This window comes from Bos indicus, chromosome 5, assembly GCF_029378745.1.
Source record: "Bos indicus isolate NIAB-ARS_2022 breed Sahiwal x Tharparkar chromosome 5, NIAB-ARS_B.indTharparkar_mat_pri_1.0, whole genome shotgun sequence".
Lineage (NCBI taxonomy): Eukaryota > Metazoa > Chordata > Mammalia > Artiodactyla > Bovidae > Bos > Bos indicus.
In genome coordinates, this window is record NC_091764.1 from 10,149,667 (window position 1) to 10,164,875 (window position 15,209).

Consider the following 15,209-nt stretch of genomic DNA (forward strand, 5'->3'; position numbering starts at 1 on the left):
TAAATATTCATCAGAAATGCTCATCTTTTAAAATGTTTGGCATATTTTGTTATTTTTTTTCAAATTATTTCCTGTTTGATAAATATCCAGGTAATTGCATAAGAATTTTGTACCTACTTGTTTTTAAAATGATTTGATTTTTTAGTTAGAACATAAGCTTTAAAAAACAATCTGGTCAACCAACAGATTTTAGTAGATAAGGAATATCCAGAAACAGATACATTAATTGATATATCTGATAATTAAACTTAAAACTAGATATTTTAAAAGATACATGTGCCTAACACCTACAAAGAGTTAGTGATAATGTAAAGGCTCTGACACTTTCTAACAATGTGGTTGTTTTGAAACTTGGCCCTTAAACCTTTGATTTTCTTTTTTCATTTGGAAGTTTAGGAGAATAACTCTATTCTAAACCTCTATTTTTCAATACCAGAACCGGAAAAACCCAAGAAACTTAAAGCTTTCAATATTTCTGCACATTCCTTTTCTCTGCACTGGAGCCTACCCTCTGGCCACGTGGACAGGTTTCATGTGGATCTTGTTCCTGACGGTGGCTTTGTTACTATCAGAGATCTTGGAGGTGGAGAATATCAGGTATTGTTTTCATTATCATACTTGGCCAAGACAACTTATATTTTATATTTAGTCCAAATAGGAGAGTTCTTTATGAAACTCATCCACCATGAAAATTTCCTTCTTTGAACCTCTTTAAAAGCATAAGATGAAGACAAAAACACTGATGCCGAATTGATGAGTGTAAGTTTCAGTACTGGTGGACTGTTACCTTAGCAATGTCTGTTTTTTTTTTTAAGTCTACCCTGAACCTACAGCCAACCATCCAAGGGTTCATGAATAGTTTAACAAAGAAAGGGCAGAGCTATTGAGTAATCCAGGCTCATTAATTGTGTACTTGCCAGGAGGATCAGTCTTTAAATCATTAATGCAGGCAACATTTCTCTCTAGAGCCATCAATGTGATTCTACTGCCTGAAAAATGTGATAATGATGGATTTTCTTATCATTTTTCTTTTACTTTTTATTGGAACTTCAGAGACACAGGTATTTTACACACACTGTTAAATACCAGGGCTAATCAATGGACTATAGATTTCTTAGGACTCTTAAAGAGTTGTGACAATGAACTGGGATTGATAGAAATACTGATTGAGTCTTTGATAATGTATGTTTTGTAAGTTTTTATTGCATGTTATTTGGTAAATATTTCTGCTATAACAAATGTATATTTTTACAATAATAGGAAACACATTGTGATAAATAACACAGAGTTATGCAGTAAAGTGCTAACTTTACTTTTTTGATTGTGATAGATTTATGGTTTTAGCTTTCCTACATTTCAGAATTTTTAATACAGTCATCTATTTTTGGTGTTTTAGGCTGATGTTTCTAATGCTGTTCCTGGTACTCGGTACGAGGTAACCATCTCTTCCATTTCTGCTACAACATATAGCTCACCTGTTAGCAGAACAGTGGCAACAAATGTGACAAGTAAGTATATGTTTTCCATTTTCTTTCTTTCCTTTTTCTTTTCTTACAAAGTATTTGGACCCTTTATAAATCTATTGGATGGGACTATTTACATTGGCAATATGTGCATTGAATGCCTGAAAACAGTTGAGTAATTAAAGCAAAATGGAAACTTAAGAAAGTGATCTGTTTAGAACCTGCATGCTACTGGTTCTTTCTCTACCTTTACTTTCAAAGAGCAAGGATAATTTTTCCATACTTGTTTGTGAAATGGATCGGAGACACTGTTAATGGTGATATTTAAATAATACAAAGCCATGAAAATAAACTCACTATACTTGCTCCAAAAGAATCACTCAGTTTGTAAGGCTGGTTCTTGTTTCTTTAGTGTTTGTGTATAAGCCTTGCATTAAGTGAGTGTTTATAAAAAATGATTTGGCATTAAAACTGTATTTGGCATGTAGTATTTAGTAACATTCCATTTTTCACATTCTTATAAAAGAATGTTTTTGGTATTCCCCATAGCATTTAATCATTTTTTCTCTTGGTAGCAAAGCTCTAGGGAAGATAAACTTACACTTACGAGACACTTAGTCTTTGGGAACTTTAAAAGTCTACAGTTTGTAAATATTTTTCTTACATTTGTTTGTGAAAATACAATAATTGATTGACCCTTATAACAACATGCATTTTTGGAAAAATAGAACCAGGGCCTCCAGTCTTCCTGGCAGGGGAAAGAGTCGGATCTGCTGGGATTCTTCTGTCTTGGAATACACCACCTAATCCAAATGGGAGAATTATATCTTACATTGTAAAATATAAGGAAGTTTGTCCATGGATGCAGGCAACGTATACACAAGTTAGAACAAAACCAGACAGTCTGGAAGTTCTTCTTACTAATCTTAATCCTGGAACAACATATGAAATCAAGGTAATTATTTTGTAAATAGTATTAAAATATTTCATTCATTTTAAAAGTAAAGGAGTTTTGTTCCAACAGGTCAAGCTTTTGCCAGCAAGAGACTTGAAGAATGATCATCTGAATCATGTCCTCATTGCCCATCTGGGCTTTTAAAATTTGAACAAATGTCATAAGCTTTTCGTGTGTGTGTGTGTGTTTATATAATGTATCTATTTTAGAAAGCATTAGTTTGGTGACTTAAAAAAAATTAAGTTTAATAAATTTTACAAGCACACATATTCTACTTTTTAATCAAATTTGAAGTTAGCTTTGTTATTTTTCTCTTAACCCACTTATATTTCCATGTAATTGTAATTTTGGATAATGGTTTGAAGGTTTCTGAAGAACCAGTTTCTCAAAGAACAAGGAATTCAAATTGGTTCCATTCAACAAATACTTCCTGGATGCGTATGACCTCTTTTATGTTTACAAAAAATTTATGCCTTTACAGCAATAATATACAAAATCTAAGAACACTTTATTAAAATATTAAAGAAGAGCATGCGAAAAGCAGTCTTATGTTAGTTAGGCCATGTGAAAATGTTTAGAGTTAAGAGACGTGGTGACGCTGCTGCTGCTGTTGCTAAGTTACTTCAGTCGTGTCCGACTCTCTGTGACCCCACAGACAGCAGCCCACCAGGCCCTGCCGTCCCTGGGATTCTCCAGGCAAGAACACTGGAGTGGGTTGCCATTTCCTTCTCCAATGCATGAAAGTGAAAAGTGAAAGGGAAGTCACTCAGTCGTATCCAACTCTTAGCGACTCCATGGACTGCAGCCTACCAGGCTCCTCCATCCATGGGATTTGCCAGGCAAGAGTACTGGAGTGGGGTGCCATTGCCTTCTCCGGTGGTGATGCTAGTGGTCAAAAAATCCGCCTGCCTATGTAGGAGACACAAGGTGGACAGCAGTCCATGGGATCGCCAAGAGTTGGATATGACAGAGCAATGCACACACACACACAATATTTCCAGGGGATAGTAAAGAATACAGGCATTTTCTCATTCCTCCCTATTTTCAGTATAATGTCAATATGTTCTCTAGTCTTGACTCAAGAGAAAAAGCTGTGTAAATATGTGATCATACATAACTGAGATGACCATCTGAATGGAAGAAATGATAAGAAAGAGACACTCGCCTGTTTCTAAAATCTAATTTTAAGTATGCCCATTTGCAGAATCAAATATAACAGGAGAGTAGGCATACCAAGAGTAGGCACCCCCCAAATGATAAAAGAAAAATATAGGCTTTTACTTATACAGTGGTAAAAATCAAAGATTTGATGGTTATTTCTCTGCAGAAACATAAAGAGTAGGCAACCTTTTTCTGACACCTGAAAATTATTTGGCACAGATATTTTCTATCATAAGCTCACATATTAATTCAAATTAATTTATATGTTAAGATATACTATTCAAAATAATAAAGATTATCTTTTAATGTGATATAAGAAGCTTTTACTGATAGAAAGGTAATTTAGCCAACCTCATTCTGCTTAGATATATTTTTACAGAATTTAAATTTTTATTCCTTTGAATTCTCTTATTTCAGGACTATAGGGAAGCCCCTATCCTCTTTTTTTACCCCACACTTTATTAACCACTGTTGTAACTTTTCTTTTGTTCAAATATATGTTAGCCATTGCAGAATTTCAAAGGGCATTTGACATGGTGCATTTGATATCTTCAGATGTCAATATCAAATCTACATGATATGGGGACAATCCTGTTTAGTATTTAACATGTGTTATTTCATTTAGTATTCAGAATAATCTTATGACATATATTCTTTCCATTTTAAAGTAAAGGAAAATAAGATAACCTTTTTATCTGAGAATTGGTAGAGCTGCAATTAAACCAAGGCTGTCTGATTTCAGTTATGGCATTTGTAAAAGCTCAAGAGTTCTCATTTATGACACTTTCTCTGTCTGTTCTAGTGTATTTGACTAGATGTTTCAAGCCAAAATAGTTTCTATCTTTTAAATTCTAGAATATTTAGTCTAAATGATTACCTATTTATTTTTAAAATTTGCCTAATTAGATTGTAAACTCTAAAGTCAGACACTGTGTTTATGGTCCCATGTTCATTACAGAAATAATTGTGGTGTCTTAGAGTGAATATAGTAGAAAGAAACTGAGCTTTAGAAATAAACACAACTTCAACTGAATTCTGATTCTGCCACTTATTCCTGTGATATGGGGCAAGTTACTTGACCTCTCTCAACCAGTTTTCTCATATGTAAAATATTGACAATAATTCCTTGTATTTTGATTATGTGGATAAAATAAGATGTGTAAAATCCCTACTCAATTTCTGAGTGTACAGAAGTTGCTTAATAAATAGTAACTGAAATTCTTACTGCTACTAATAGACATTAAACTTGATTATTAATTTCTCTATCAGGAATCTGAGAAATCTGTTGATTCAGGCTATGTTGCAAATATTCACTTTAGGGAAATGGAAATACTGAATAGCTCTATATTTGCTTCTGCTTCGAGAGTATTGTTAGGAATTAGAGGGGAAAGTATCTTTATTATGTATCTAATGGACAAATCAAAGTTTTATTATTTCAGACTGTTTAATTAGAGTATAAAGCTTGTGTAATTTTTGTGGTCTGTTGTAGGTTGCTGCAGAAAACAGTGCTGGCATTGGAGTGTTTAGTGACCCATTTCTCTTCCAAACTGCAGAAAGTGGTAATTTTCTTAAATCATTTATTCTGAATTAACTTAGTTAAGAGTTTTCATCATTTAAAATAAATAGGGATATAAACAAAATCTGGCACTAAAATGCATAAAATTTTCAACAGCATGGTAATTAAATTACTTTTAGAGTCTTCTTGGATAGGGAATTTATTCATTAAAATATAAATTATTCTTTCTGATGGTAAAAACACTGTTATCTAGAAAACTTAAAAATACCCCAAAATACAAAAAAAAAAAAAAAAAATGAAAGTTATCCATGGCCCTGTTATATAAAAACATACATTTCTGGCTGATCTTTTTTCTCCTATGAATATATGTCTTTGTGACTATATGTTAGTGAAAATAGGCTTGTGCCATTTGTACAAATTTGCATCCTGCATTTTAAAATCAAATCATAAGTATTTTTATGACATTAGAGTTTTGGAAACATGGACTGTAATGGTTATCATATTATTCCATACCTTGCAGTCATTACCAAACCAACTGAAGCTATCTCCATTTTCCCAGTGACTGAGAAGAAAAATTTGACGTCATCCTTGATTGTAATCAATCAATAGTACTGTATAATCTATCAAGAAATCCTGCCAGCATTATATCAAAATAGATCCTGCATCTCACCCCTGTTGTTACTCACCCTGTGTAACCTATCGTCATTTCTTGCCTGATCATTTGAAAGCCTCTTCTTCGGTTTTCCTGTTTCTAGTTTACCTGCCAATAGTGTACTCTTCGCACAAGAGTCACATCATCTTTTGAAGCAGAAGCTAGACCATCGTTACTTCTCTCTTCCTCACATGGCTCCTGTCTCATTCAGAGCAAGAACCTAAGTCCTTCCCATGACCTACAGTGCTCTGGGTGCCCTTAACCCTCGCTGAATCATCTCTTTCTATTCTCCATCTCCCTCCATCCACTCCAGTCACACTGATCTTCCACCTTAGGGTCTTTTCTCTTGCTGTTCCTCCTGCCTGGAGTACTCCTTCATTAAATTATCCACAGGGGCTTCCTCAATGGCTCAGCAGATAAAGAATCTGCCTGCGGTTCAGGAGACACAGGTTTAATCCCTGGGTCAGGAAGATTCCCTGGAGGAGGAAGATGGCAACCCACTTTGCAAAGAGTCAGACGTGACTAAGCAGATATCCATAGAACTCTCTCCCCAGTTGATGTAAATCTCAATTTACCTTTCCTGACTACACCTTCTAAAATAACCCCTATTTCCTTCTATCCATCTTTATTGCCAACAAATTAATTTTTCTCCACTTGAATAGCTTGACATATAACTCATTTACTTGCTTTTTATTGTATATATTAGCCTAGTAGAATATAACATTTGTGATAAAAATAAGCTGTTATGGAATGGAGGTAATTTATTTAGTTAGTAATTTGGCTGTTTATTCATAACAGCAAACAGAACCGATAAATAGAAAAACAGTAAATAATGGCATCTCCAAGCAATAGCAAATATTTTTAGTGAAGTTTATATTCTAGTGGGATAAGATAAACAGATGGGTTACTAAGTAATAGATCGAAGTGTTACTTGCTCAGTAGTGTACTACTCTGCAACTCCATGGACTGTAGCCACCAGGCTCCTCTGTCCATGAAATTCTCCAGGCAAGAATATTGGAGTGGATTGCCATTCCCTTCTCCAGAGGATCTTCCCAACCCAGGGATAGAACCCAGGTCTCCTGCATTGCAGGCAGATTCTTTAAACCATCTGAGCCACCAGGGAAGCCCAAGTAATAGACTAGAGAAGTGCTATAAAAAAGTTTCTATAATTTTATATAACTATAAATATTTTATATATTTAAACATAAAAATCTTCCAGCAGTTCATTGCCAGAGGGATAAACTGAAATGGACCCTGTGTATCTCGAGGGGATTATGCAGTTGTCAGCGTTAAAAGAAGCATGTGACAAGCTTTATGGCCAGTTCTTATTTGAGACCCCATTGAGAGAAGCAGGTGAATACATGCTCTATGCCATAGGAAGAATGAAGAGAAAATTCTAGAGTTTATTTAAAATTAGAAAGTAATGATTCTTGAAATCTTTTACTGATATTGAACCTACTTATATTCAGATTATTAGCACAACTAAAAATTGAGAAAATTATTATTTTTAAGATTAAATATTCATTAGGAAATGAAAGGCAATTTATGACTTACACTTTTAGGGAAAATAATTGGAATAATTTTTGGATGACTTAACAAATAGTTTGGTCTTTTTTAAAAACACTCATCTTGGTAAAGCCTGGTACATTATGAGGTCAGATTATTATTTCAACTTGACAGTATTTTGAACTTTATATATTTTATATTCTGCTATCTGACATAATTTCTAGAGTCATTCTCTCTCTTGGCAAATTATGATTGGGACAAACTAAAACTCTAGGTTGGCATGGAAATAATCCTGGAACAGGAGTTTCATTCTGTTTCTGACTTGCTGTGTTTTCTTGGAGAAATTACATAATCACTTAATCACTCTTACCTTATCATTTAAAAAAATGTTGAGATTAAAATGTAAATCTAAGTTTAGTTAGATAGTTTTGTCCAATTTTTTTCCCCAAAGACTCCTTTTTATTATTTATGTTATGCAGAACTCGAATTTAATGAAAATTTCTGTGGAATAAATAAATTGCCTTTATAATGATTAAGCCAGAAATAACTTCTCTCTCCATGAATAAAAATACTCCTGAAGTATTCAAACAGAGTTAGCCCATTATACCATTCTAAGCTGATATTACATCCACAAGTGCAAAATCTCAGCTTTTTTAACTTCCCATGCAGCATTATTTCAGACAAATGTAGAATTTATTTTAGCTTTAAAATATTAGAAATATCCCTTGTAGCTTCCTTTTTAACTTGATGGATCCTTAGTAATATAGGAAAATTCTTTATAGAAGTCTCTGTATTTTATTTAGAAAGATTTTTTTCTGGTTCAAGAAAATGTATGTTTTGTATAGTGAACATTTTGAAAAGTTTTAGTTTCACATTCTTGTATATTTACTTGTTTAGCTATGACCTCAAAGTGTGTGAAAGGCTTACCTGAAATATGTGACTTTATAAATAGAATTTTTTGATACTTTAGTATCATATCTTTACTTGGAGCAAGATAGATAAATTCCCTCTATAAAAATCAAAAGATGATGGGATTTTGGTACCTAAAAGTCCAGAGGTAGAAACTAGAGTATTTAAAGTACAGGAAGACCTGTCAGCTATGAAAAAGAGCCAGAATTAGTCTTCAGACCCCATCAAGTCAAAAAAAGAAAACATAGATTTTACTGGGGCAAAAATAATGTAAAGTTAATAAGAAAACCTCTTTTTCACTAAATGTTGTTTAACAGATTTAATTAATTTTTATCTATTATATTGAGTTTGCTTTAAAAGATATTTTGAAATCATACTTTGGAATTTATAAAGTTTGGTTACCTTATAAATTCGAATTTCTCTGCACTTGAGCAGATTCTCATGATTGCTAAGGTTGATGTGGAAATGGCCAGCTTGTATGCAGTCTGTTATTAATAAAAACTTCAGGCATTTTTACAAAATTTACATACATTAGACAAAGAAATTTAAAACAATGATTAATATTAATGGCAAAAGCTGTGGTTCTTATAATTCTGTAGCATCAGATATTTGACAGACTTTTTGTTTTATTATATTTTATCTGCCCAAAATGAATTTTAGTGCTAAATCTTTAGTATTAGAGACTTACCATATTGTCATTGTCCTTCTTAAGCTTTAATTCCATTGATAAATTCCCTTGAAGAAAAAAATTTCTATCCATTATGTTATCCATTATTAATGATTAGTCATCATCCCAAATTGTTATTTTTTTGTTGTTGTTAAAATGCAGCTATTGTTAAGTTTCTTATTTACTACTCTTTAATTCATATCATTCTATACACCTCTCCTTCCCAGGGCCTAACTTTCTTATATAATTTATATGGCTTTCATTTTCAGATCACATCTTCATATTCCTCTCTACAGTGTACACCTAAACTCTAGTTATTCGATTTCTTAATACTAGGCATGTTTTATCTCAAACGTCTTGTAATTTTTTTTTCTTTCAACAGTGACTTGTCATGGTTGTTTTATATTCTAAAGGACATTGATTATTTACTTTGTCAGTTTTCCACAGCTAACCTTGAGTTAACAGTCATCCCAATTAAAATAGCCCACAGCTTATTATGCAGATTACTAATATTTAATAACAAGGTATCATGAGTTCTGATGAAAGTTGATTTTGAGGGTGTATAAAGGTTAAAATATAATAATCACAACCAACTGGTGCTATCCACTTTATATTAGACACTGGTTATTTACTTACACTCCAGAAATGTGATTTTTGTGCAAATGGTTGGATAATTCTTTGAATTTGCCACTTCTTCATTATCTAAGAATTTGCTACTTCTTCATTATCTAAGGAATTTACATAATTCCAAAGTATATCAGATGGTAAGATCGTCATTATTCAAATTTGTATAACCACAAACAACTATTGATTGAATATTTTTCAGACTTATTTGAAATAGTTTATTGATGGATTTATTGACCTATTAATCCTGAAAAAAGCTTATTTGCCTCTTAAACACAAGTCTGTGGGCCCAATTTCTGATTTGTTATTTTAGGCAAAATCAATTCAGAAAGTATACCCGAATATATATTTTAAGAAGTACTACCCAAATAGATTTTATCCAATGTGTTACATATTTAATTTTATATAACATGGGAATTGTAACATCCCTGAATTATATAAATGTCATTCTAAGTTTTATAACAATATTTTTCTTTTCCTTCAAAAATCCCTTGCACGTCCCCAGCTCCAGGAAAAGTGGTGAATCTCACCGTCGAGGCCTTTAACTATTCAGCAGTAAACCTGATTTGGTATTTACCTCGGCAACCAAATGGCAAAATTACTAGCTTCAAGATCAGTGTTAAACATGCCAGAAGTGGGATAGTTGTGAAGGATGTTTCAATCAGAGTAGAGGACATTTTGACTGGGAAGCTGCCAGAATGTAATGTAAGTCTCATGGAACGTTTTCTGTGTCTCAGAATTTTAGGTAAATTACATCGTGAAACGCCCTACATCTGGATACTATGTATTTTTACCAAAGTGATTTATTAGCTATTTGATTACTTATAGTATCATATTATATGCACTTGACTATAGTCAAGGTAAAGTAAGAGAAGAGTTTCAGAATTCAACAGTGAGATATAAAAAATCCCTTAGGGAGCTCTGGAAAGGCTTGATAGGTATAGCATTTGTGATGGGTCTTGGAATAAGTAGGTGATGGTGTGAGGGTGGAGGATACTTTGTAAGCCTTAAAGTAGGAAAGCATAGGGTGTCACTGGGAAAAAGATAATACTTGCATGTGACAGGATAGGAAGGGAACAAAATAGTAAAGTTTACACTTGTGGAATTAGATTGTTTTTGTTGTATCTTATCTTTAGTGAAGAATTTGTTACTATTCTAAGCACTGACGTGAAATCCTTGGAAGTACTGTAATTATGCTTTTTAAAAATTAATTTTGGTGATCACTGTGATACTATTGATGAAAAGACAAGCAAAATTACTTTTTTTAAAAAATGCTTTAAGTTAATGGAAGCCACAAATATTTTTAATTTAGATATATTTCTAATATACATAAACACACACCCATATGTTCTTTGGTGTTATCTTTTGAATGTTTATGCGGAAAAATGATCATAATATTAAGACAGTGATGTATATTAGAAATTTCACCAAAGGGAAAAAAAATTTATCTTTTTGGCTCTTAAATTTTTAATGTGGATTTAAAAAATTTTTAATAATCATTTTGCTGTAGTTATACCTTTATTCAAAGTCACATGAAATCCTATTCATAAGAAAGATTAAGGTATAAATAAACATTCTATTCTGAAACTGTGGACAATGGTATTAACCATGTAACTATAGATAATAAATGGGTATAATTAAAATCTAGCAGATTTATCTGTAGCTGTAACAAGTAGTACACGCACAAAATAATATTTGTAATATAAAGAAAAAAATGAATCACACTTATCTTTACCAAGTGTTACATTATTTTCCCATTTATGCTTGTTTTATTCATTAGGAGAATAATGAATCTTTTTTATGGAGTACAACCAGCCCTTCGCCAACCCTGGGGAGAGTCACGCCTCCACCACGTACGACGTATTTATCTAGCGTGTTGTCACAGAGTAAGATTAGCTCTGTGTGGAAAGAGCCTATCAGTTTTGTAGTGACACATTTGAGACCTTACACGACGTATCTTTTTGAAGTTTCTGCTGTTACAACTGAAGCAGGTTATATTGATAGTACGATTGTCAGAACACCGGAATCAGGTATGGGTTTTTTTTTGGTAGGAAAAAAAGTTAAATTATTCATAGAATAATCTTTCTTTCTTTTTTTTTTATTCATGTAGATCTTTTTGTTAAAGCTCTTCCTTCTCTTTCAGTAACTTTTTTCTCCCTAATAATGGATAATAGGCATGCCATTTGGAGCATCTTCAATTTCAATACTCTTCGAAGATACTGACATAAGCATCTAAAAGGAGAAAGGAGATTTGAAAGAAAAGATTCTTGAGCTAATAACCATGCTCCTAAGATCAGCTCTTATCATTCTGTGATCTCAGGAATTTTTAATAATAGTCTCTGTTTGTCTACATTTTACATTATCATCTGATGATGACTTATCTCACTGATATTGCTGTTACCAGATGTGGAGATCACACCTGCAGTAGCAGAAATATCATATGATTAAAATTCAGTATTAGATAAAAACAGCAGTTAGAAAATGCCTACCTACCTGTATCTTCTCTGTACTGCAGTTTCTTTTTGTGATGAATGGAGACATCTTCATTGTGGATATGGTGTTAGCACTAAATGAGCATTATTAGATATTACTACTACTAAATTCTAAGTACATATTTCTAGGTATAGTATTTGTATATTTAATTATATTATGTAGGCCGTGCTGTGCTTAGCGGCCCAGTTGTGTCCGACTCTCTGCAACCCCATGGACTGTAGCCTGCCAGGCTCCTCTGCCCGTGGGGATTCTCCAGGCAAGAATACTGGAGTGGGTTGCCATGCCCTCCTCCAGGGAATCTTCCCAACTCAGGGATCCAACCCAGGTCTCCCACATTGTGGGTGGGTTCTTTACCATCTGAGCCACCAAAGAAGCTGAAGAATGCTGGAGAGGGTAGCCTATCCTTTCTGGAGGGGATCTTCCTGACCCAAGAGTGAAACTGGGGTCTCCTGCATTGCAGGCGGATTCTTACCACCTGAGATACTGTTATGTCACTGTATTACACACTACAAGACAAAATATATAGTAGCAGACATTCAGTTATGATTGATAATTTTTAGGTTACTGGGCATTATTCCTGGTAGGGTAATTTCACTAAAGCATAGTATTTTTTTCTGATGACGTAGGTGTTAGGTCTTGTCATTTCATTACATGTAAGTGTGAAGGTTTTTTTACCTTAATTTAAATAAAAATCTCTGAAGAAGACCATTTCCTCTTCCATACTCTTTACTTCTTATTAAGAAAAAAAGAAATAATTTCATAAGAGTCACACAAAGTGAAATTTGGTTGACAAGAAGTTTGTTTTTAAAAATATTTGGAATGTTTTATTTCAATTAAAGATGTTTGAAAATATTAGATACATGTATGAAAAATAGACCTCAATGGACGTGAATTGGAGCAAACTCCGGAAGATAATGAAGGACAGGGAAGCCTGGTGTGCTGCAGTCCATGGGGTTGCAAAGAGTCCGATATGACTGAGTGACTGAACAACAACAAATGAAAAACAGACTTTTAAACAGCATTATTATTTTTATGTCACCAATATTACATTGGAATGCAGGTTATAAATTTCCTTTCAGAACCAAATACAGATATTGATAGAAAAAGTAAAATCACTGCTGATAGATTCCGAGGGTTGAGTTACTACTTTGGCCCTTCCACCTGTGTACAGCAGAGGGAAAGGGTTTATCAAGCCAGATGCTCAGGGCTTGTTGATGCAATACTTATTAATATATATGCTTCAGGACAACGTAACTGTACAAAGAATTGCATAGCAATGAAACACCCTGTGCAGTAATGTACAACATTAAATAAAAATAGTAATGGTTACAAATAAGGAGTTTAATGATCCACCATTTATTTGCATTCTTCAATTATAGCCTATTTTTTAAGTTGAAAAAATGCTTTGCTGTGTGATATTTTTTCTCTGACTTTGTATTTTCTGTATTTATTAAGGTGCTTTTAATTCATTGTTTCCCTATAATTTTAGTGCCTGAAGGACCACCACAAAACTGTTTAACAGGCAACATTACAGGGAGGTCCTTTGCAATATCATGGGACCCACCAACTGTAGTAACAGGAAAATTTAGTTACAGAGTTGAATTATATGGGCCATCAGGTAAGTCTTAATCAATTTTATGTTTATCTTTTGGAGTAAGAATTGTATAAAAGATTTTACTATTTTCAAACTTTTTAAAACGTACTAAACTGTTTTTAAAAGATCCTTAGCAATGTTGAAACTCTTAAAACTTTTGTTTATAGCCATAAATAAGGATGGTAAAGCCTTGTCCATGTTCCATATTTCATGACAAAGGGCTGAAACAATGAGAGAGAATCCTTCAAGAAGAGAAACATTAGAGGAGATACATTTTTTCAAATATTAGATCAGGAGGACCTTGACTTGCTCTGATTGCAAATGTATTTATGAAGAAAAATGGGCTTCAGTTATATTAAATCAGATTTCTGCTTAGAACAAAGAAACCATTTCAAATAATTGGAGGTCTCTAAAAATATGAGCAACTTTATAGTATAGTGAGGTCACATCTTTATGAAGAAGCAAGAGCAGGACATCTACTTGTCAGATATTTTGAGGGCTTCAAAAACTATACTAGTGGAAGTTAAGTAAGCTCTATAATTCTTAATCCAAGATTTTATGGTTCTATGAAAGAAATTTATTTCAAATAGTAATGAAATAACATAAATGCACATATTGACATTTATTTGAAAGAATGGAAAAATAGACAAAGGTCCAAATTAATCATTTTGAAATTTCTAGGAATCTGTCATGAATCACATGAGTAACCTTTATTTCTCATCCCTGAGTACCTTCAGTTCAGTTCAGTTGCTCAGTCGTGTCTGACTCTTTGTGATCTCATGGACTGCAGCACGCCAGGCCTCCCTGTCCATTACCAACTCATGAGTTTACTCAAACTCATGTCCATTGAGTCAGTGATGCCATCCAACCATCTCATCCTCTGTCCGTCCCCTTCTCCTCCCACCTTCAATCTTTCCTAGCATCAGGGTCTTTTCCAATGAGTCAATTTTTTGCATCAGGTGGCCAAACTATTGGAGCTTGAGCTTTAGCATCAGTCCTTCCAATGAATATTCAGGACTGATTTCCTTTAGGATTGACTGGTTTGATCTTCTTGAAGTCCAACGAACTCTCAAGAGTATTTCCAACACCACAGTTCAAAGACATCAATTCTTCGACCCTCAGCTTTCTTTATGGTCCAACTCTTACATCCATATGTGACTACTGGAAAAACCATAGCTTTGACTAGATGGACCTTTGTTGGCAAAGTTCTGCTTTTCAATATGCTGTCTAGGTTTGTCAGCTTTTCTTCCAAGGAGCAAGTGTCTTTTAATTTCATGGCTGCAATGATTTTGCAATGATTTTGGAGCCCAAGAAAATAAAGTCTGTCACTGTTTCCATTGTTTCCCCATCTATTTGCCATAAAGTGATGGGACTGGATGCCATGATCTTAGTTTTTTGAATGTTGAGTTTTAAGTGAGCTTTTTAACTCTCCGCTTTCACATTCATCAAGAGGCTCTTTAGTTCCTCTTCACTTTCTGTCATAAGAGTGGTGTCGTCTGCATATCTGAGGTTATTGATATTTCTCCTGGCAATCTTGATTCCAGCTTGTGCTGCATCCAGTCCAGCATTTTGCATGATGTACTGTGCATATAACTTAAAGAAGCAGCGTGATAATGTACAGTATTTAGGCTCCTAAAGTTCTGAAATGTTTTCAGACCTAAAAATATGA

At 33.6% G+C, this 15,209-nt stretch overlaps 1 protein-coding gene across 1 annotated transcript in view; it reads left to right on the forward strand.

The window, feature by feature from the left end:
• Positions 1-930: 930 nt before the first annotated feature.
• Positions 931-15,209, forward strand: part of PTPRQ (protein tyrosine phosphatase receptor type Q) — a 234,588-nt gene continuing 220,309 nt past the window's right edge. The window contains exons 1-7 of the mRNA XM_070788855.1: positions 931-1,061; positions 1,397-1,508; positions 2,192-2,418; positions 5,069-5,138; positions 9,959-10,158; positions 11,234-11,483; positions 13,436-13,564. Coding sequence (XP_070644956.1) covers positions 1,005-1,061; positions 1,397-1,508; positions 2,192-2,418; positions 5,069-5,138; positions 9,959-10,158; positions 11,234-11,483; positions 13,436-13,564 — 1,045 coding nt within the window. The 5' untranslated portion in view covers positions 931-1,004. The remainder of the gene's footprint in view (positions 1,062-1,396; positions 1,509-2,191; positions 2,419-5,068; positions 5,139-9,958; positions 10,159-11,233; positions 11,484-13,435; positions 13,565-15,209) is intronic.